The sequence below is a fragment of the Protopterus annectens genome, chromosome 4.part0, assembly GCF_019279795.1.
Source record: "Protopterus annectens isolate FY-2018-M chromosome 4.part0, PAN1.0, whole genome shotgun sequence".
NCBI classification, from domain to species: domain Eukaryota; kingdom Metazoa; phylum Chordata; order Ceratodontiformes; family Protopteridae; genus Protopterus; species Protopterus annectens.
Window position 1 is genome coordinate 610717310 of NC_056733.1, and position 23786 is coordinate 610741095.

The 23786-nt window shown below is 42.6% G+C and overlaps 1 protein-coding gene across 1 annotated transcript in view; it reads right to left on the reverse strand.

Moving 5' to 3' along the window:
• ATP6V0A2 (ATPase H+ transporting V0 subunit a2) overlaps window positions 1-23786 on the reverse strand; it is an 834711-nt gene that overhangs the window by 768676 nt on the left and 42249 nt on the right. The window contains exons 2-3 of the mRNA XM_044068544.1: window positions 20810-20888; window positions 10754-10851 (exon numbers count right to left, since the gene is read on the reverse strand). Of these exons, the coding sequence (XP_043924479.1) occupies window positions 10754-10851; window positions 20810-20888 (177 nt within the window). The remainder of the gene's footprint in view (window positions 1-10753; window positions 10852-20809; window positions 20889-23786) is intronic.

Genomic DNA, 23786 nt, shown 5'->3' on the forward strand with positions numbered 1-23786 from the left:
ATTTGTCTTTTCTGGGTACCAGGAAAAGTCTAATAGAAACCTTGTCCCTTTTCCTCTTCTGGTACTGGTTGAATAGCCCCCATGTCCATGAGGGACAGTACTTGTTTCTTGGCCTCTGCCCACTGATTTGGGGGCAGGTCTGGCCATCCGTTTGGGATTGGCAACATGTGGAAATGAAATTTGTATCCCTGAGATACTACGTTTAAAACCCATTTGTCCTGGGTTATAAGTTGCCAGTTTCTTGCATGAAGTGCCAGTTTTCCCCACAAAGGGGAGGCTAAAAGGTAAGTGCTTGGTAAATGTAAAGGGAAGCCAGATTTGGAGGAGGGGGCACCCCATTGTTTTGTTCTAAAAGTCCCTTGTGACTGAAACCTGGAGCCTTTGGAATGTCTGGGTTTGACTCGAGTGGCTCTCGAAGGAACTGGAAAGGACCAGTTCTTAGTAGGCCAGTGCCTACTAATTCTTGGAGGTTGCACTTGTAAGAAATCTCACAAGTTGCATAGATTTAGCTTTATCTTCCATCTTTTTTTTTAAAACTTCTTCAGCCTTATTAGAAAAAACAAAAGACAGTCCTGTTGTAAAGGAGCATCCAACAATTTTGCTTTAACATGATCAGGCAGAGTTTGCTCTTTGAGCCAAGCATGCCTTCTTAGCACAGACCCAGTTACAGCAGCCCTGCAAGAGCCCTCCAAAGAATCAAAACCACATTGCAAAGTATGTTTTCCAACTTGTTCAGCTGAATGCAATAAATCCCGTAAATCTTAATTTCTGACTGTGTGGAAAGTAAACATAATTTTCTGTTTAAGCAGTCCCATGATATGCTGTTGATATTTAAGCATATGAAATTGACAGTTTAAAGCCCTGATTGCCAAGGTTGCAGAAGTGTAAACTTTCTTACCCCATCTATCCAGCACCCTGGAATCTATCAGAAGGGGTACGATTTTTAGCCGGAGAGGCCTTAATGCCCTTGGGACCCTGAGAAATGGTTTCAGGATCCGCAATAGGATTTTTGAAAAGGAATTTGTGTGAGTCAGTAATCCTGTAGTATCTGTCTGGCTTGCAAGGAGCCGGAGGCAGAGAATCAGGAGCCATACTAGATTCTGAAAAATCATCATCAACAATATCTAGAACAGAAGGTATAGCCAAAGGCCAATGCTGAGAAAGAAGAAAATCTCCAAGTCTCTTTTTAGATTCAGATAAATCCTGACCTTCCCAGTGGAAATGTTCCCTTAAGGTATGTAAAGTTTCCCCCTAAAGAAAAATCCTCAGGGGGAGAAGCAGCAGAAGGAATGGAATATTCTGCATCAAAGCCCTCATAAGTAGGTACATTTAGTTCATTAGAAGAGTCCAAAGAAATAGAATCCTGTTCAGAAGATTCATAAAAGTCTTGCCTAGGCTTCTTAGAGGGGGGGGGGGTGGCTACCCCTGCTCAGGGTAATTAAATCTTCAGCCATTTTGATCATTTGTTTTTTAGGCATAGAGGCCTGCACGTGGCCTGGGCGTATTTTTTTAGACATAGATTTAGATTTTGGCCTTAGTTTTGAAGATGGCACCGGTCTAATATACAAATCTGTAGGCCTGAAACACCCTCAGAAGCCGGTGCCTGCACAGCGGCTCCGGACCTATCTAAGGTGGAGACATCCGCGGGTTCCATAATTGAAGCATCTCGCGGCATACCAGACTCTGAATGGGTCTCAGTAGAGGCCTGCGAATCAGAAGTAGTGGGTATCAGGGGCTGCGAAAGCGCCTCACTGAGTACCGGCAAAATGGCGACTGGCTTAGGAGAAGAGTCATCATCAGTTTTGGACGTCGACGGCCTGTCTCGGTCTTTTTCTTTGCGTTTTTTTCGGTATTCCGGTAATCTGAGTGCAAACAGACGACATTTCTGGATAATTAAAGCATGAGCCAAAATATTTAGAAGCAAAAATATACAGACATTTAATAGTGCGTTGATTAAATTTAGCACAAAAAAGACAGCAAGGTTCGTTGTGGTCAGGGCCTAGGCAAGGAATACAGTACAAATGAAAATCCCTATGAGGTATTTGCTTCCCCACAAGTAATGCTATTAACTTTTAATAACATTGGTAAGGAGCAAGAAAAGTTTCTCCAACGGGGTGCTTAGCTTTTTAGCTGAATACTTCGGTTCTGAAACTCTAAAATGAAAATTTGGGAAACCAGGACTGCAACATTGAATACACTAACATCTACATTTATGGTAAGTGTACACAACTGTACTATGTTCTTTGTGTTTCATTGTTGCACTGTCACACTTGGGTGGATTCCCAAAGCTGAAGAAGGGTGGAGGCAGTCAAGAAGAGTTGGGGCTGGCTAGTATGCCTTGCAGGACTGCTGTTGCAAAACCTGCCCTGGATTTGGAAAAGATAAGCAGGTGGTAATGCCTGATGAAGGTGTGTACAGAACTCCAGGTAGCAGCTTCCAGGATGTCCCTGGTAAGGACTCTGCTGAGAAATGCTGTAGAGGTAGATGTTGCCCTAGTGGAATGTGTTCTGACCCCCTCAGGGGTTGGTGTCCCATGGTGCTTGTAGTAGAAGTGGATGCAGTGTGCTATCCATTCGGAAATTGTTTGTTTTGAAATGGCTTTGCCCTCTGTCCCTGTTGCAAAGCTGACTAGTAACCGGTCAGATTTTATGAAGGGCTTAGTCCTATCACGGTAGAATCTGCACAGTCTTTGCATGTCCCAAGGAGTGCAGGATCCTTTCCCCTTTGAGGATTAGGGAAGAAAGTTGGCAAATGGATGGACTGATTGACAGCCACACTGGACACCACTTTAGGCATAAAGGAAAGAAGAGTTAGTCCTGAGGGAAACCCTCTCACCATGGAAAATAATGAAGGGTTCCATGGCCATAAGTGCTTGTAGCTCAGACACTCTTCTAGCTGAAGTGATGGCAAGAAGCAAGGCTATTTTCCAAGAGAGGAATTTTAACTCAGCTGATGCAGCAGGTTCAAAGGGGAAAAGCGTGAGTTTTCCAGTACAACGTTAAGATCCCAAGCAGGGGTCGGTGCTCTTCTTGGTGGCCTTTGCCCCTCTCAGGAGCAGTTTGATAACAGGGTGCGAGAAGAGAGGTGGCTCAGTGTTGTAATGAGCCAAAATGGCTGAGGCATGTATCTTAATGGGGGAGGAGGACAGGCCTTTTGTGGAGATGATCCGCTAAGTAATCCGGGATTAGAGGTAGGGAGGGCAGAGGTGTGTCCTCTCCTTTAGAGCGAATCCAGGAGCAGAACCTTTTCCACTTATCAGCATAGCATTTTCTTGTACTGGGTCTTCTGGCTTCAAAGAATGCAGTCTAGCACCTGCTTGCTTAGGGTTGCTGGGGGAGAATTCAAGGAATAAGCCAGGCTGCAAGATTTAGGGTTTGCAGTTGTGGATGCAAATTCTGTCCCTCCTGCTGAAAGAACAGTGTTGGGTTCTGGTGTAGGTGGCCAGGGTGGCACCGGTGACAGGCTGCACAGGAGTGGGTACCAGTGCTGGCATGGTCAGTCCAGTGCAATCAGAATTGACCTAGGTCTGTCCTGTCTTATCTTGAGTAGTACTCTTTGAGAGAAGGGGCAGAGGGGGAAAGGCATAGACTGAGAGATTTACCCACTGAAAAGGATAGGGCATCCACTTTCCAGGCCCTGCTGTGAGGATTCCTGGTGCAGAATTTGATGAGCTGGTGGTTGTAGGGGGAGGCAAAGAGAGCCACCTCTGGGGTCCCCCATTTCTGAAATCAGGAGGTTGAAGGTGCTGGGCTCCAATTGCCATTCATGTAGGTCTAGGAGATTTCTGCTCAAATAGTCTGCCAGTGAGTTTTCTTAGCCTGGGAGGAATTGAGCTTGCAAATGGATTTGCATGTCCAATGCCATGTGCTACAGGGCCATGGCTAACCTGCAGAGTAGGTAAGTAGTGGGTTCCCCCTGCTCGTTGATGTACTACATAACTGTGGTGTCATCTGTTTTTATTAGCAGTTGTCCTGGAGAGAGTAGGGATCCAAAAGCTGTCAGGGCGTTCTGCACAGCTAGCATCTCTTTTTGTTTGATGTGCAGATGCATTTGACTTGGGCTCCAGTGGCCCTGAATGCATTTGCTGTCCATGTGTGCTCCCCAGGCATAGTCTGATGCATCTGTGGCTAGGGTCTGGGCAGCGTGGGGTTGAGAAAAGGGCAGTCCCTTGTTGTGGTTGCATGCTTCTGCCCACCAAAGGAACTCTGTCCTTAGACAAGGTATGATAGTGATGACTGTTTCCAGGTCCTGAGAATGATGTTGGCACCAAAAAGACTTAAGTACCACTGAAGTTTCCTCATACGCAATCTTGCATATGGAATTAGCAGTATACACGAGGCCATGAACCCTAGGGCCTGCAGTACTTTTCTTGCAGATAGCTGGGTTCTGGTGGCCAGTTGCTTGAAGTAGGCTGTCAGGTAGTCTTGGGATGTTTTGTCCAAGCTTGCTCGCAGGAATACAATCTTTTGACTGGGTACCAGTTTGGGATTTCTTTTCATTGATGGTGTACTCCAAGGAAGTGAGAAGATACAAATGTCAGGTGCTGCAACAGCAATTCCTGACTGTCCACCTGAATCAGGCAGTCGTCCAAGTACGGGTAAATTTGGATATTTCTCTGCCTGCAGTATGCAGTGGCTGGAGCCAGGCATTTTGATAAAACTCTGGGTGCAGTAGATAAGACAAAGGGAAGTGCAGAGAACTGATAATGCAAATATCCTGCCCTGAAACGGAGAGACTTCCTGCATGACTCCCTTATGGCTTCTTTTAAGTCTAGAGTGACTAACCAGGCAACCTTGGCTAGCATAGTTAGAAGCTGTTGCAGGATAAGCATTTTGAATTTTGGTACCACCAGGAAGGTATTGAGAATTGAAAGATCCAGGATTGGGTGCCAAGAGCCCTCTTTCCTGGGTACCAGGAAGAGTCTGGAGTAGAACCCTTAACCCCTCTGTTCTACTGGAACCAGCTGAATAGCTCTAATATTGAGTAGGGAAGCTACTTGGCTTAGAGTCTCTGCCCACTGGTTTGGAGGAAGGTCTGGAAACCCGCTTGGGGTTGGCAGTGAATGGAAATAAAATCTGTACCCCTGGGATACAATGTTGAGGACCCACCAGTCCTGTGCGATAGGCATCCAGTTTTTTTGCATGAAGGGTAAGTTTTCCTCCTAGGGGCACAAGCAATTGGACAGGGCTGGGGAGTGGGGTAAGGAAATCATCGTGAGTTTTTTTCTGTAAGGAGGTGGCTTATCACTCCCTGCTTTAGGGGTGGGGGCACTCCATTGCTTAGATCTCCTCAAACCAGACCCAGGGGGAACAGACCACCCAGACTACAGTCTGAGTATGCAAAGTCCTAGAAGGGGCTGAAAAAGACCAGTGTTTGGAAGGGCAATGCCTACTGAATCTAGGGGGTTGCACTTGTAAGAATTCTTTAACAGTCTGCATAGACTTTGCTTTTTCTTCCATCTTTTTAAGAACCTCTTGCTTTGGTGCCAGACAAACTGTCCTTGTTCAAAGGAGCATCTAGTAACTTTGATTTAACATGGTCTGGCAAGGTCTGCTCCTTGAGCCAAGTATGTCTTCTCAGTACAGAGCCAATGACTGCTGCCCGGCAAGATGCTTCTAAGGTGTCAAAGCCACATTCCAAAGTATGCTTGCTGACTTGGCTTGCAGAGTGCATAAGCTCCTGCAATTCTTTATTTTCAGCACAGTCTGGAAAGGTTGCCACCTTTTGTTTAATAAGTTCCATAATATGTTGCTGGTACTTCAGCATGTGAAACTGACAATTCAATGCCCTAATAGCAAGAGTTGCAGAGGTATATACCTTCTTACCCAATTTGTCCAAAGCTCTGGAATCTCTCTCAGAAGGGGTGGGATTCTTGGCTGTAGTTGCCTTGATACCTTTATGCCCCTGGGAAATTATCTCTGGGTCAGCAGTAGGAGTCTTTAAAAGAAAGTTGCGAGTGTCAGGTACTCTATAGTACCTGTCTGGTTCCCCAAGTGTCAGGAGTAAGACTGGATTCCATAAAATCAACATCATCATCCAGGACAGGGGGTACTGCTAAAGGCCTGTGCTGAGGCAACTCAGGAATTCTGAGCCTCTTTTTGGACTGAGGACAGTCTTGGCATTCCCCAGTGGAAATGCTCTCGAGGTATGCAAGGTTTCACCAAAAGAAAAATCCTTTGGAGGGGAGGCAGATGCAATGGATTCCTCTGCATCCGAATCCTCATAAGCAGACAAGGGCATGTCTCTAAATCAGAAATCTCAGAGCCATCTTACTCCTGGTCTGTAGAAGCTGTAGGGGACTGGTCTCTTTCTCTTAGCAGGGGAAGGCTGACTTCCCCTAATCAGTGTAATAAGGTCTTTGGCCATTCTAAGCATTTGTTTTTGTGGCATGGGAGCAGGTGCATGCGCTTTGTTCATCAGTTTTCTACGTGTAGTGCATACTCTGGGCCTAAGAAACTCTGTAGTTTTTGTTAAAAGAAGTCTGTTTGAGACGAACATCGGTTGAGCGAAGAACTGCCTCAGAAGCCGGTGCCTGCACAGCAGTTCCGAACCTATCCAAGGTAGAGACATCCGCAGGTTCCATAGAAGAAGAAGAGTCTCGCAGCATACCAGACTCCGAATGGGTCTCGGTAGAGGCCTGCGAATCCACTGAAGTGGGCAACAGGGGCTGCGAAAGCACCTGAGTGCCAGCGGACTGGCTACTAGCTCAACGGAAACTTTGTCAGCATCTTTGGACCTATGTGGTCCATCTCTGTCTTTATCCTTACGTTTTTTCAGAATATCTGTATGTGGATGGCTTACCGAAGCCATTTCAGAATACGGAGATAGAAAGCAAAAGAATTTAGTGAAATAGAGAGCGAAAGAATTTAGTGACAAAGACAGCCTGACGACGAATGGCTCGGGCGTTGAACAAGGCACGAAACTGACAGCGAGGTAGGTTGTCTTCTGGGTCTAAACAGGTGACACAGTAAGAATGAAAATCTCTGTGAGGTATTTTCTTTCCACAGGCAAGACAATTGTTAACTTTTTCTGACATCTGTTAGAGCAAGAAAAAAAGGATCCCCAACGGGGTACTTACTTTAGAAGACTTCAAGATTATTCAATTGGTAAACAAAAATTCAGGTAGTGGCCGACCGGCACTTGCAAACTGCTTCGGGCTCCTCGACAAGAAAGACTGATGTAATGGCGTTGGCTGCCTGTTTTTATACCCCTGACAACATGACAAGTCCTGGAGCGACAGCATCCAATGCAGAAATACCATGTCTCTGGTATTCGGGCTGACTGAGGGCTACCTGCAGGCAAATAACTAAAGTGTGATGACTGCAACAGTGAAACACAAAACATCCGGTATTTCCTGATCTGGAAGACCATCTGTGACTGGATTGCTAAAAGGAGAGCAAAGGCTTTGGTTGTGCGCAGGGTTGATATTCAAGCATTTGCCCTTGCAATGGCACCACAGTTAGAAATATCCCAAGAAGAATTCAAAGCATCACAACACTGGCTGGATGGCTTCCTTCAACGATATGAACAGTCTTGAAGAAGATCAGTATCTTCCAGCTTGAACAGTGTTGAAGTTATTAAACGTGCACTTGCGTTCAAAGTCCTTTGTTGATGGCATCGACGTTTCTAAAAATACCAAGTCTCCAACATGATTGCTATGGATGAAACTGTAGTGTTTATGTGCCAAGGATCTCAAACAATTGATCAGAAGAGTGCCTCATCAAACTACATTCCCTCCACTTGTTACAAGAGTGCACGTTACCTGTATTTTGGCAATTAGACTAGATGGAAAGAAAACTCCATCTCTAATCATTAGTAAGGGCAAGAAAGGTAAGATTGAATGTGTTTCAGGCATTTACATTCTTGAAACCGAAAAAGCCTGGTGCACACAAGTAGTTGTAAGGAAGTGGGTTGATGTAATGCTGCCACTGTTTTGCAAGGTGGCGAATGAGGTCTGCTAGACTGGGATTCAGCCAGCACTCACTGCACTAAAAACATGAAGAAATTCCTTGCATGGAGAAGAATAGATCAAATGATGATTCCCCGCAGGAATGACTGCCTATCTCCAAGACTTTTGATATTGCAATAAACAAGCCATTCAAGGACCATTTGCACATGGAACTCAATGACTGCATTGAAAATAGAATGGAGAGAAATCAGCATCGAAACTTTGGGAAACCTAGCCTGCAAGAGGTCGTGACTTAGGTGAAAAATTTATGGGACAAAAATCACTGACAGCTGTGTTGCCAATGCACTACAAAAGCAGGCTGCTTTGACAAGCAGTGCTCATTTAAGGAGAGCTCTATTGCTAGGCATGACAGATTGGGGCCAATGGTTCTACAGGAAATGGAGTCGTAAGAAATTCAGGCCGGAATTCAGGGGTTGGAGACTTATGACAATGTTGCAGAAGATGACATGATTGTATTTGAATAACTTTTCCATTATCTGGGCAAAAGAATGGACTGCTTCTGCTTTCAGTTTTTTTCCCCCTCCTCCAATACACATATATTAAGATTTTTCTGCACTTTGTTAAGCATGAAATATTACACTGTGAAAGCCAAGGTGTAGATATTCTGAAGGTGAAATGTTTGTTGCACTGTTTATGTGGAATTCTCACACAACTGTTAACACGTTACTTAGAGCTGTTGTCCAATAACAAAAAAGTACCACATAAAATAAATAAATAATTCCAAATAAATGTCAATTTGTGTGCATACATAAATGTCGATTTGTGTACATGAATAAATGTAGATCATTGTACCGGGGGGGGGGGGGTAAATAAGGCATCCCCGATAACCCCAATGCGTATTTCGGCGGGGAAAGAGTATAAGACCCGGTCTTATTTTCGGGGAAATACGGTAGCAGATCTAAGGGGAAAATTTAAGAGCAGACTTTGGCACCGGTCAGAAGCTTACAAACAGTTCTGGATACAGCAAGTCTATATCTGGACTAGACTAGTTACAGGAAAGGTGGGAAAAGTGCAAACGTGGGCTTTTAAACCAGAAAGATGAAAGAGATGGAAAACTGCCCAAATGGCCAATAAACTATCATTTCTGGGCCAGAAACCACTCCCCTTGTGGTAGATAGGCTACCTAGTGCTTTCCCTCCAACACAGAAAGGCTTGCGGGGCTCAGAAGCTTACAAACAGTCCTGGATACAGTAAATCTGTATCCGAACTAGAATAGTTACAAGGAAGGCAGGAAACAAGCTTAGATTTTTTTTTTTTTTTTTTTTTTTTTTTTTTACAGAAAAGCAGCTAAAACAGCACTAAAAACAACTAGTGCAGTGCAAGCTAGCACACTAAAGCAAATGCAGTTTAAATAAATGCAAATTTACTCAAACTGTATTCTGAACTGAATTAAATTATTGTTTTAGTCAAATCTGAACAGTTAAAAAGTGCCAAAAAATATACTTATCAGCTGAGCACACTCGGTCAGAACACAAGGAGAATGTAGCAAAAAGTGGAAAGGGAGAAAGGAGGAACAGAAGACAAGGTTAAGAACGTAAGTGGGTTGGCCTTCTCAAATGTTCTTTCTGTATTAGGTAGAATGAGCTAATGACACTAGAGTGGGGGGGGGGGGGGAGTGTCCCAGATCAAATTTACAGTAGGTGCAGGCAACTGCAAAGCCACCAAGTATAAGAACAAGACACCAATACGGAGGGGGAGTGGGAAACTATTACAGCTACTAGCTACACTATTTTAGGCAGAAAACACTACAGAAATGTTATCACAGCAGAAATAACAGCAGTGAGCCACTAAATGAAAGTTTTAAACAGATAAAGGAGCAAGGAGACTAGAGAATGCTTTTAACTGCAAGCAAATCAATTATATGATACACTCCTTGGCAGAAAATCAGAACAAACAAATTTTTAACAAATGGAGAAAATTTCCAGTTAATACCTTACACACAGTGAAACTAGCTGCCAGAAACTCAACAAAACAACCAGGGCTGGATAACAGAAACCTCACAAAAAACGCACAGAAAAGCACAGATAGAGCAGCAAAGATACTTATACTGTCTCTCAGAATTGAGACTCTTTATACAGTAGTATAAAGGAAAACGTAAGAGCCTCAGGGAATCAGATAACACAAAAAGCTCTGCTCACACCTTGGATAGGCTAGATTCAAAAGAAGGTAGACAAGCCCCGCTATGAAACCAGTTGATTCTACACCGTGACCAGAAATATCAAGCAAATAACAGCACTACAGTTTTGTTAACTATCAGTAACTCAGAAAACAAAATGCAGACACCAAGAAAAGCAATCTCAAGCAAATTAATACATGCAGCAGTTCATAGAGTCAAAGCTTTTTAAGGGTTTGCGCATTATAAAACATCTGAACTAAGTTCACACAAAAAAATTCCTATTAACAATAAGCCATCTAATATCTAAACATGTTCTAGTCTGAAAGGTAAAAATTGCCATTCTGAACCTCTGCTACAATTTTTAAAGCTCAGAAATTGAGAGATATGGTGACTTTTGAAACCTATAGCATTGCTCACATGTTCAAGCTGGTACCTATGACAGACTGGTAGTTGATGGAAGAACAAAACAGACCCAGAAATGTAACCAACAGAAGCAGATCGTATATTAAAAAAAATATACCCAATTGTTCACTCTTTAAGCAACTTCAAAATCATAGATGCATATACAAATAATATCTATGAATTACTGCACAAACAATACATCTCCTTCCAAACAATCAAACAGAGCTCATTGTGTTTTATGGCGACATTTCAAAGATGAATCATACCTGTATTGCTAAAACGTGCTTAGGAAGTGGAGCTACAGGGTTCACCTCCCCTTCTGGAACAGGAATATCTGTTTTTTTAATTTCTCCTAATAAGTACCCTGCAGTGAATAAAAAATATTACTACAGTACTCTTCACAATGCTTCAAAACAGACCATGTATTTGCAACAAGGTTTATTAAAACACAGTAAAATTAAAACATGCATTTAAAATCAGAGGATTAATGTTTGCAACATTTTTGAATACATGGCACAACTTTGATATAAAGAAAATACCCCATCATGGATTAGTATTCAGTAGAAACAATGTGGATGCCTGACTGGGCACAGTAGTAGGGAGGTAGTCAAATACCTGTGGTCTTCTCAGTTGTATCTCACAACATCTGATCCCTTCCTTCAGGATAATAAAGGCCTCCCACTGTGATAAGAATATGTCAAAGTATATTCATACAACTGGATAGGATGGTGTTAAGCTCACAGGTTTATAAACATAGACTTACTTTCTGATACAAAAAAAAGTAGGGTTATGCAGATCCAACTAAATCAGTTGTAAATTTGAGCAAAAAAAAAAAGGATTTTATTTAGGACAAGGAGCTTTGCCAAATACAAGCAGGTGTGAAGAAAATTTCTGCAATTTCTACACCATACTGATACAGAGTGTTCAAAACATACTGACAAACTATGGGAATTTTGTGAGTCTTTAAGAACATAAATAAGATGTAATGCTTTCAAGCCAGCTAAACAAACTTCAAGCAAGGCAGCACAGTAATCCATGATACAGGTACAAGTAGAGTGCCAACAGAAAACAGTCTGCATTAGGACCTCACTCTGAATTTTATGGGGTAACTGTAACCAAATTTTTAGACACCTTTTCCTTAGATCTACAAAATGTACACACAATGGCTCTCTACAAATACACATTGAAAAAGTGCAGTTATTATCCTGTGTCATCTTGTATGTAAATAATTTGTTAACATTACGCGGTGATGCAGCGGTAGCGTTGTTGCCTCACAGCAAGTGGTTCTCCCATTTGATTCTTGGCTGGAGTGCGGGGAGTGCCTTCTGTGTGGAGTCTGCATGTCCTCCCCGCGGTTGGGTGGCCATTCAGAAGACATGCGTAAATGGGTGTGCCTTCGCTGAAGGTTGAACGTCAAGCTGGCACCTTGGCATTCGTGAAAATCTACTGCCAATCATTAGCAGACCGGAGTTCAGCTGTGGCGACCCCTAACCGGGAAAAGCCGAAAATACAAACAACTTAAGTCACAGTGAATGCAGATTTTCAAATGTTAGAACACATTTTTGCTCCTCAGAATGGACTTATGAAATCATGCAATATAATGAACTTTTCTACATTTTCCAACCTGTCTAAGCAATTCTGAAATTATAAATAGAATACTCAGATATACTGGATAAGCAATCGACTGCAATGCTTCAAATTTCATTTCAAAACACATCAGCAACAACAGAATGGGATCCACTGATGCCAGTTTACTAAAAACCTTAAATACCTGGATAAATTAACAGAAGTCATAACTGTTTTAAAATCATGCAAAGGTTAACCATGAGAATGAACTGCATTCTCTGAAAAGATGGCACTTCAGGTAGAACTACAGTGATCAAAATGAGGCAATAACATACACTTGTGTAAGTAAACTTAGCATAACAGTAGATGCCTGAATGACTGTTGCTGCAGTAGCCTAAGTTACAAAAGTTGCATCTTGCCAAGGATATAACAACCAGCCAGCTTCCAGATTCAGGGCACCTTTTACATGCCCAAACTGCCAGGTAGCTCTAGCAGAGCTGGCTAAGTTTGGACGCCAAGCTCTTCACAGCTTTCCTGACAACAGAGAGAGGGAGGCTGAGCCCTGAAAAGGAAATGCTAGGAAGAACAAATAAGTCAATACACAAACAAATAAAACAAAACACAAACCGAAACACAATGTTGTATTAACAGCATACAAAGGGAGGGAGCAGCTACTGCAGCAGTGATCATTCAAACATCTACTGTTGTAATGGTAGGTTTATTTACACAACCGTACTATATTCTTCATATGGATCACTGCTGCAGTAGCCTTAGCTAAGATAACAGCCATATAGCGAACTACATTTGGGAGGTGGAAGAGGAGTTCAGGAGCCCCTGGAGAATGGTCCTTGTAAAGTCCGATTTAGACCTAGAGAAACAATCAAGCTTATAGTGCTTTGTAAAAGTAGGTAGAGGACCAGACTGCTGCCTCTAGAATACTTCCAGAACAGAAAACCCCTTCCAAAAAGCCACAGATGAAGCCAAAGCCCTGGTCGAGTGGGCCTTGACCCTGCCTGGAATAGTTCTGTTTGTGGTGTGTATAACAAAGTAATAACCATAGACAACCATTTGAAAAATGGTTGGACACAGGTTGTCCCTTCTCTTTATCTTAAAAAATGAACAATTGCTCCAAATATTTGAACGATTTAGTTCTGTCAAGACAGTACAATAGTTGTCTGTGGACATCCAAGGTATGGAGCATCTTTTCTCCCTCATTTTGGGGTTCAGGAAAAAAGAGAGAGGAATAGTTTGGTTTAAAGTAAACTCAGGACACTATTTTAGGTATAATAAATAAATAAATAAATAAATAATAAAAAAAAGAGGATTAGTTCTCAAAGAAACCCCCGTCCTCGTGGAAAATTAGGTAGGGTTGACTTGCATAAGAGCTTGCAACTCCGATACTCTTCTTGCAAAAGTCAGAGAAATCAGTAAAACTGTTTCCATGTTAAGAACCTTGAGTCAGTCAGGTTAACTTGTTAAAATGAAGCAAAAACTTTTCTAACACAAAATTAAAATCCGAAATAGAGGCTACCATTTTTCTTGGAGGTCTCTTATGCAAATTCCCTTTCAAAAATATTTTGGAGAGACTGCAATGAAAGGGGAGGATCCACAGGCATGCATACTGAAATGGCCAATAAATTAACCTTTAAGAAGAAGGCCAAATGATAGAAACACACAAATATTGTAAAACCAGAGAAAAACTAGCCTTGAATGGGTGCTGGTTATGTTGTTAGTACCATTATATCATATATTTGCCATTTGCTAATACAGGACTTTCTAGCAGAATGTTTGCTTCATTAGTACCTGCTGCACACTCTCAATAAAAAGATGCCTAAAACGAATTAACACCCTGTCACTCACGCATTCAACTGAAGTGGACTTGTGTCAGGGTGCAGCAAACACCCCCTGTTCTTGTGTGAGTGGACCCAGTCTGTGCAGAAAGTTATCCCTTGCCAATTACAAAAGGGAGAACCACTGTTGCCTGGGCCAGATGGGAGTCACTACAATGATCTTCAGAAGTATCCCAGATATTAGTGGAAAGCATACAGGAATACTCTTGTCCAAGGAAAAGAAAAGGCAACTGTCTTACAGTTTTTCTTGCACGGAGTCCTGCAGCAGACTCTTGCCACCTTATTGTTCAGAGAGGAGGCACAGAGGTCTACTTGAGGAATTCCCCACAGATGGATCAAATCTTAGAAGGCCCTCAATGTAGTTTTCATTCATGAGAGTCTGCCCTTGTCCTGCTCAGCTTGTCTGACCTATAATTATGCTTTGATGAAATGTAGGATGCCTGCAAAGTCAGACTGCGCTGTGAAGCTATATACCAAGCTAACATGGTTAGCCTCCAAGGGGGGATATGTCCTTGTTCCCCCTTACCTGATGATATACCACATGACTGCAATACTATCTGTAACAACTTGGAGATCCTAGGGACCAAAGATGATTCAGAGAGTTGACTGCCTTGATCAGGGAAAGCATCTCTTATAGGTATGCTGCTGAGTTTGTCCACGAGTGTCCCACACACCTTGCACTTTTATCCCTCCTGAAACTGCTCCCCAAGAAAGTCAGAAGTGTCTGCGGTGACCAACTGCTTTGGAACACTGATGGAAAATGGAAGACCTGAATTTAGGGATATCTGTTTCCACGGAGTGATTTCTCTTCTGACAATCCCCAGCACTGAGATTTGAGAAGACAAAGGGTGTTGGTACCGAGACCAAAGAGACTTCAGATACCACTGTATCTTTCTCATGTGGAGTCTTGCCAGAGGTATCATGAGAATCATAGAAGACATGAGACCAAAAATACTGAGGTACTACCTCATAGTAACTGAAGTCTGAGTGGAAAACCCAAAAAATAAACCTAGATCTGTTTTTCCTGTGGAAGAAAAGCTATTTGAACTGTTATGTCTAGCTGACATCCCAGCAACACAATCCTGTGAGGTGTTGTCAAGCAAGACTTTTGAGTGTTCTCTTGAAATCCCAGCCGTAGCTCTCAACCTCTTAGCATAAAAAATCTGGACAAAGCCAAAAATAATGGGGTACAAACCCCCCCGAAATAGGGACAAATTTTAAATATTGCTCTTATAAACTCAGAAAGTTGCTAGAATAAGAGGTAGTGTGTAACCATACATGTTCTGAAGGATATTAAGTCTGAAACTCAAAAGACTATCATTATGTAGTGAATTCATTCCTCACTGATTTGCCACAAAAATCCAGAAAAATCACAAATATTAAGAGGAACAGACCAAACATACTAGGCAAAAATATGGACATTCTATGAAAATCTGTAGAGTTGAGCGGTACGGTCCCACCTTGAGTAAGAGACCTCTCACCCAAGAGAGATTCAGGACACTTTTGAAAGACTCTGCAAAAATAAGCAAGTTCTATAAATATGGGAAAATGTGGATACTCTGCAGCCTGCAAGGAACTATAACAGAGTACATTCCTGATGCAGTGGACAGTCCAAAGGATAAGGCAGAGCACAACTTATATGATCCAGACACACACAGCCTTAAGAAACACCTGAAATCTGGATGAATAGACATGTAAAGATAAGCATCTTTTAAATCTACTGTCACCAAGAAACATGGAGGAAGAAGGGGTAACAGGTCGTGATGTAATATTCTGAATTTGTTCACCATCACAATCAGGTTCCGGAAAGATCCAGAACGAGTTCACCAAGCACTTTTTTCATTTGGCACTAAAAACATCCTTGAATAAAACCCTTTTCCCACCTGGAAGGGGAAACTGGTTCTATCACTCCTTGGAAAGCATGTTATGAAGGACAGGTGAAAATAGAGTCTTGGCAGGAGGATGAGGAATTATCCCCTGAAAAGGAGGAATTTCCTCCTATTGCCATCTGTAACCTTGATGAATGATCTTCAGAACTTATTTGTCTTACTATTTGTTGCTAAAGAGAAAAGTGGAGATAAAAAGGGGTGCCAGGATGGGAAAGGGGAACAAAGCATCTCAAATAGTCAATCTGAATTACCAGACTGTTCTTGGTTTTGGGAGTTTCCAAAATTGTTCTTGGAAACCCCACTGCCATTTCTTCTTAAACATCTGTTTACCTGCATTTTGTTGAGACTGTTTATTCTGTTTCATACCAAAACTGGATGAGAAATTAGAAAACCCCTTGGAAAATCTGGAAAAGGAGGGCTGAAACATTTTCAGAGATTCCTTACATCAGCTTACCCTTTTCATCACACTTTTTGATCACATCTGCAGCAAAGGAGCCAAAATCAATCTCTATCCAAAGGAGAAAAAGTTTAAACAGTCATACATACACTGTATGCAAGAAGTGGCGACTTGAATAATAGAAGAAAATTTTAATTTAAAGCAGATTTTTCCTCACAAGAAGAAACCGCAGACAAAGCATTCCTCACACTTTCACAGTTGGTCAACACAAACTGTAACATGCAAGCCTAAGTTTATAATTCTGAAAATCAAAGTTGCAGAAGCACTTTTTTTTTTTTTAAACTTATCAATGATCTTCCCATTCTTATCAGAAAGAGGAGGATTGGGGTCACTCCTCCTGCTGCTAAACACTTGGTTAACTAAAGCTATATAGCTGCTTGATCAGGTTTGGAAATAGTGTATAAAAACTTAAGACATATATCCTATCTGCCTTTTTAGGAAACAGCTGGCTGACTGTCAGAAAAACTGCAGACAGTAACACACATCCTCCAAGGCAGACCAAACTGGAAGATTGGGTGCAGGTTCTGGAAATTCCTTCTTTAACAGCTCATAGTAGTTTCTGAGGGACTGAGAAACTTTATAGTGTTCTCCCACTAAAGCACAGTCACATTTTTAAAATAGTATCAGAGAAAGAAAAGTGCCCACAAGGAAAATCAAAAACTAACCTTTCCTCTGAATCAGATATCAGAGGAGAAACCCGTGTATCCTTCCATTTACCTTCCTGTCCAGATTCAGAATCTTGAATCTCTTCAGAAATTAAAGTATTTACCTTTCTTTTAACAGAAACTACTTTACAAGAAGGATCTAAACCCAGAGTCATACCCAGTAAACTACTCCTGTCTGAGGAAATTTGAGGAGGAGGAGGAGAAAATACGTGCTTAGCTTTCTGCATCTTTTTGACAGGAAAAATGGGGCCAACAATGTTTAGTGTCATGAGCAGCTTCCCTAGGGATCGGCACAACATTCTGACAAAACATGAAAGCCTTTCCTACTCCCCCTCCCAGGGCTGACAAGATTGGTTCTCCCTTGCCCATGGACGGGACCCCCAACAGCTGCACAGAGGAAGTAGTTAACCCCTGCTCCACAGTGGCTGTAGGTGCTACACCAGAGGAATTCATAGTAAATGAGTGGTCTGAGGTACAACAAATGGCCACAGCAGTGTTATATATTTGTAACTGAAGCAAATTGCTAGCCTGCTGCGGTGGCAAAGGCTGTTTGCTTAACCTTTTCTTTTTGTGGCTAGAAAATGGGACTGACAGTTTATTCCATGGTCAAGCAGAAAATGGTGTCTCTTTCCAGGGGGAAACAAACAGCAAATGCCAGTAAAAATAAAAGTTTAAAAAAAAATCACTTTCCCCAGACAAACCAAGTAAAAAAGTACTTTAAAACAATATGCCAGCCCCAAAAAGTAAATCAAACTCAATTACTCCACAGAAAAAAAATGGTATCAGTTACTTTAAACTGACAGGGGGGGGGGGGGGGGAGTACTTCTGTTTAGAAGTACAGTTCAGTCTTGTAACAGTCCATTAAAACACAAACTCCTTACTTTACAATAAACTTGCCTGAAGAGGAAAGTATAAATAAAAAGCAAAATTATTAAATAGAAGGGTTTCTCCCAAAATAGAACTTCTCTGCTCAGCAAAGTAACAGCACATAAATGTAATTTCTCGAAAGCCTCAGGAGGAGCACACTCTTCAGTGGCAGTAAAGCTCTACATGGCTCATCACCCAAACCTGTCTTAGTCATCTCCGCTTGAACTGCCTGATAGTTTGCATGAGTGGAAGATGCCCTGAAGCTTTGGAAGACGGCCGGCTGCTACATCCTTGGCAAGATATAACCCATTTAGCTAAGGTTACTGCAGCAGTGATCAACAGGATGAACATGGTTAAAATACCGCACCTGATGTTCTCGTAGAAAACTAGGGAGTGAGCTGCTCTGTGATACAGACGAACACAGCATTAACTGAAGTGCAGCAAATCTGGTTTCAATTAGTGGACCCAGTAATTAATGAGCTGGCGGGGGGGGGGGGGGGCCTGGATTAACAGCACTGTTGCTGGCTCACCCATTCCAAGGGAGGGATTAACAGGTCTAATAGATGGGGTACTTGCCCAAGGTGAGACCACAGGCTTCAGTCCTCCCAAAAACCTGTAGAAGAACTAACCAGCAGATCACCTGCAGTTTAGAGTTACAATGAACTCACTAATCATTGGCTGTGGGATCAAGACAAAAGGAAAGGGCATACAATACAAACCATCTGTGGATGAAAAAGCACCACAGCCTAATTGCTGAACCAGCTGAAATTGAGGCTTTTGGCCAGCTGGTGCTGGTGGGGGGCAAACAGGTCAATTGGGCAATGCTGGTGGGGAGCAAACAGGTCAATTGAGCAATCGGGTGAACCTGATGGTCAGAGACAAAAACTACTTGAGATAAAAATGAGGAGTTAGGAGGGGAACTGTCAACACTTCTGAACACAGGATTTTTTTCCGTATACCTATAATAAACAAATGGAGTACATCTAGGATACCATATACCTAAGCACTTGACAAAATTCACAGTTATTTCACCAAACTACTGCTTTTAGGACTAGTCATCATTTTCTCATGGGAGGCCTACATAGCTTCCCCGTATACCTTGCAATAAAATAAGTGGAAGTGTTTTTATTTACACGTTCAGCCAGAATGAATGACATTAGTAAACACAAGAAGCAGCAGTGCTGTAGTTGTTACACCTCTGATTTCATGAGCAGAAAAGCTCACTAGTATCGAAATATGGGTATGTGGCTGGATTAATATGAAGCCACCTTAACGCTTATCACAGGGACAAGTGTGCAGTCTAACTCATGTTGGATTTGTGCGTGATTCATGGAAAATACACCAAGGCAGAGAAAAAAAAAAGGTGGTGTTGGGCAACACAACAGTTCCCTGCAGATGGCACAAGCTGAGCAAATTTTTTGTAAAATAAATTATTATTTATGATCGAATGGTGGAAACGCTTATGACAGCTAGCCATCAAGTCTGGTGGCAAAGAGGAGTAAAGCTCTTATTATAGTCCAGAAAAATCAAGTTACCATGAGGGGCAAACAGAAAGCATAGCTATCTACATGCAACTGCAAGTCTTAAGAGGAAGGATGCAGCACATGCAATCTGGGTATAGGTGTGTAATGCATTATACCATTAGACAATAAAAAATTTAAATGAACAAGTCTAAAGGAGCATGCAGTTGCATAGGGGAAGGTGCAATGTCCTTTACGTGTTACCCCAACCAGGGGAGCGGTTAGAACATAGGATGCTGCTGGCGGCACAAGCAAACAAGCCCCTTGCAGTCAGCTCCATCCACTGTGGATGACTACACCAATCCATTTGGTGGGGCTAATGGTCAGCAGAAGGGGGAAAAAAAAGGACACAGCAGGCTGTATGCTCCTCTAGTTCCTGCCAAGGGTGTTAGTATGAGAATTCCACAGAGAACGCTACACATGCATATCTGTCACAACAGCTTCAAAACAGGTGAGGAATGTGCTACTATTACATTCTGAAGAAACATGACAGGTGTTCAGAGAACTGTATTTAATTTGGATACTGAAGAAACAGAGGAACATAAGGGCACACTCACCTACTGGAAGTGGGAGCATCTATCTGTAATTTTGGTGCCATCCAGTAAGGCACAGTTCTGAGAATCACTGACACCTTATACCCAAATAAGGGCTGCCATACATACAGGAAGGCACTGCTCCGTACATCATTGAAACCAATGTACCTTGCACTGCATCAGCAGAAGCTTGCATCAGTCTTCAGCTACCCATCCTACATCTTCTGGTCCCTTAAAGGCATTTTAAGCCAAAAGACTGGCAGGAAGGTTGCAGGGTTATCGGGCAACAAACAAGTGGACAGTGGGGTGTTGTGCTACCAGCACACTGTGCAGCTGGGATGGCAGCCAAGTACGCTTTTGATGCAGGATATGTATGCTGCTTATTGCCATGGTGTGTGTACATCTGAAGTCACGGATACCTGCATTGTATGTGTGCGTGTGCGTGTGCGTGTGTGTGTGTGTGTGTGTGTGTGTGGGGGTAGCATCAGTCATCTGGTGTGAAACATGTACAGCTCTCCATTAACTGTCATGAAGAACAGTTACAGCAGCCCTTTCTGCACTGTTGGCTGCTACATACCATCAAGAATGGGGTTGCCTATCAAAGTGAAAAGATGTTCTACACATATTAAGCTCTCATCTGCATACGTTCTGGACACCATCATCAGGCAAGGTACACAGTAGCCTACTGCATATGGGAAATTATTGGCTCGCCTCTTTCTGCATCACAGTCTTACTTCTGAGTAGTAGTCTACAGACTAGCCCTCTGGACTTCATAGTACTTCAATGAATCACACCCCAATTCCTTAATAAACAACACATGCATCATTTCAAAAAAACATAAAAAAATTGTAGATTTTTTAAATTCCATTAAAAAAGCATAACATCCTGACCTTAAATGTGAACAAGTGCAATTAAATTGGGCAAATAAGTGCTTATATGAAAAACAGAAACCTTCAACCACTTCCATAATCTTACCTAGGATTCGTTCCATTTCTTCACTTTTTTTTATTTCATTAACATATTTTCTCTGGAAGACATTTACATTTTGATTGAGCTGAAAAAATAAAATAATCAGTCACTTACAGGTAGTTAACTTTACAACAAAAACAGCCTTCAGGTGAATCAAAAGTTGGTAACTACTGAAGTAATCCACATGCTTTTCACCAAATTTTCAGTATTATCAACTCATGAAACACTCAGCGTCACTGTAATTCTTTCTACCAAACACTGAATAATGCATAATCAAACTTTATTGCTGCTGAGATGTAGGTATTAAAACAAATTCTGTCCATTACTCAAATTGTCAGGCAACATAATGTTATGTTTACCTACTGCACAAAGGTAGGCTTGGAAAATAGAAGGCCGCAGGTCACATTCCAGCTAAATTACTTACTCTAGGTGCAAGTGAGCAAAGAAAACATTTGGACAAACCAGTGGTTTCTGTTCACTGGGTTAAAACAATGAAAGTCATAAATATTTCATTGTGCTGCTAACACAAAACTGAAAGATGGAAGGTAGAAATGAGCTATACAGAGAATTACACACCTACAAGCCATGGTCTAAACATTCTAAGGAATAACACTACCTGAGCTTAACAAGGCACGACTAGAAAATATCAGACTATAGTTTCCAAAACACAGAAAGTTCAACCGTGTAAGAAGTTACCCTAATAGTATGTTTAAGTGGATTATTACTGCAGTATGCTCTGCACTAAAGGATGTCAGAACACCCATATGATAATCATCTTTCAGCTCCACCTTTGGCTTGCTCTTCCTTTCCCAAAATCCTGCAAAGGAAGAAGCCCTGCCCAAACAGTGTGATGCCCAGACAGCAATACTGGGTTCCCAAGTCTATCCTCACCTAAGGAGGCCTGAAGCAATGGGAAAGGAAAACAGGTGAATGTGTACATAAAAAGTACAGTTGTGTACACTTACCATAAATGTAGATGTTAGAGTGTATTCAGTGTTGCAGTCATCACACTTGGGTAATCTGCCTGCAGGTAGCCCTCAGTTGGCCCGAATACCAGAGTCTTAGAATTTCTGCGTCTGATGCTGTTGCTTCTTCCATAATGTCAGGTAGTCAGGGGTATAAAACAGGCAGCAGACGCCATTACATCAGTTGTTTTTGCCCCAAATGTCAGGAGCCCCCAAATAGGGAGCTGGTATATGGTGGGGACCACCACCAGTAAAAAGTAAATACCAATGCCATTAGGAATGGCCATAGAGAGGAGAGGTCGAAAGAGGAAGCCAGGGGGCTGGAGGGAGGGAAACAAGGACTGCAACAGTGAATACACACGAACATCTACATTTATGGAAAGTGTACACAACTGTACTATGTTCTTCGTGTTTTACTGTTGCAGTCACCACACTTGGGTAGATTCCCAAAGCTGAGGAAGGGTGGAGGCAGTCAAGAGGTGTTAGGGTGCTTGTAGCAGAAACGGATGCAGTGTGCTATCCATTTGGAAATGGTTTGTTTTGAAATGGCCTTACCCTCTGCTCCTGTAGCAAAACTGACTAGCAGCTGGTCAGATTTTCTGAAAGGCTTAGTCCTGTCAAGGTAGAACCTGAGCTGTCTGTGCACTTCCAAGGAGTGCAGGATCCTTTCCCCTTTATTCTGAGGATTAGGGAAGAAGGTTAGCAAATGGATGGATTGGTTTAGAGCCACACTGGACACCACCTTAGGCATAAAGGACGGGTTAGTCCCGAGGGAAATCCTGTCAACATGGAAAATAATTAAGGGTTCCAGTCATTAGTGCCTGTAACTCAGACACTCATCTTACTGAAGTTATGGCTAAAAAGCAAGGCTGTTTTGAGAGAGAAATTTTAACTCTGCTGAGGCAGCAGGTTCAAAAGGTGGAAGCGTGAGCTTTTCCAGTACAAAGTTAAGGTCCCAGGCAGGGGTGGGTGCTGTCCTAGGGGGCCTTAAGTTGTTAGAACCTTCAGGAACTGTTTGATGAGAGGGTGAGAAAATAGAGTTGGCTCAGTATTATAATGAGCTGAGATGGCAGAGGCATGAATCTTAATGTAGAAGGATAGGCCTCTGTGGAGTAGCTCTGCTACTTAATCCAGGATTAGGAGGTAAGGAAGGCACTGCTGTGTCCTTCCCTTGAGACTGATTCCAAGAACAATATCTCTTCCACTTTTCAGCATACGATTGCCTAGTACTAGGCCTTCTGGCTTCAAGAATGATGTCCAGCACCTGTTTGCCAAGGGTTGCTGATGGGGTATTTGTGGGATAAGCCAGGCTGCAAGGTTTAGGGTTTGCAACTGTGGATGCAAAATCTGTCCCTCCTGCTGAGACAGCAGGGTAGGAATCTGGTGAAGGTGCCAAGGTGGCACTGTTGTCAGGCTGCATAAGATTGGGTACCAGTGCTGGGTGTGGCCAGTCTGGGGCAATAAGAATTGCCCTTGGCCTGTCCTGTTTTAATCTTGAGTAGTACTCTTGAGAGAATAGGCAGAGGGGGAAAGGCATAAATTGATAGGTTTTCCCATTGAAAGGATAGGGCATCCACCTTCCAGCCCTGCTGTGCGGATTCCTGGTGCAGTATTTGCTCAACTGGTGGTTCTCGGGGGAGGCAAAGAGGTCCACCTCCGGTGTCCCCTACCTCTGGATCAGAAGGTTGAATGTGTTGGGTTCCAATTTCCACTTGTGTGGGTCTAGGAGATTTCTGATCAAATCGTCTGCCATTGAATTTTACTTGCCTGGCAGGAATTGAGCTTAAAGATGCTTGGTTGCTCAAGGCTGTGTTCCACAGGGCCATGGCCAACCTGCAGATTGGGCAAGAATGGGCTACCCCCTGCTTGTTTATGTACCACATAACTGTGGTGTTGTCTTGTTTTTATAAGCAGTTGTCCTGGAAGGATTAGGTATTTGAAGGCTGTCAGAGCTTTCTGTACAGCTAGCATCTCTTTTTGATTGATGTGCAGGAGAACCGGGCCTGGGCTCCAGTGGC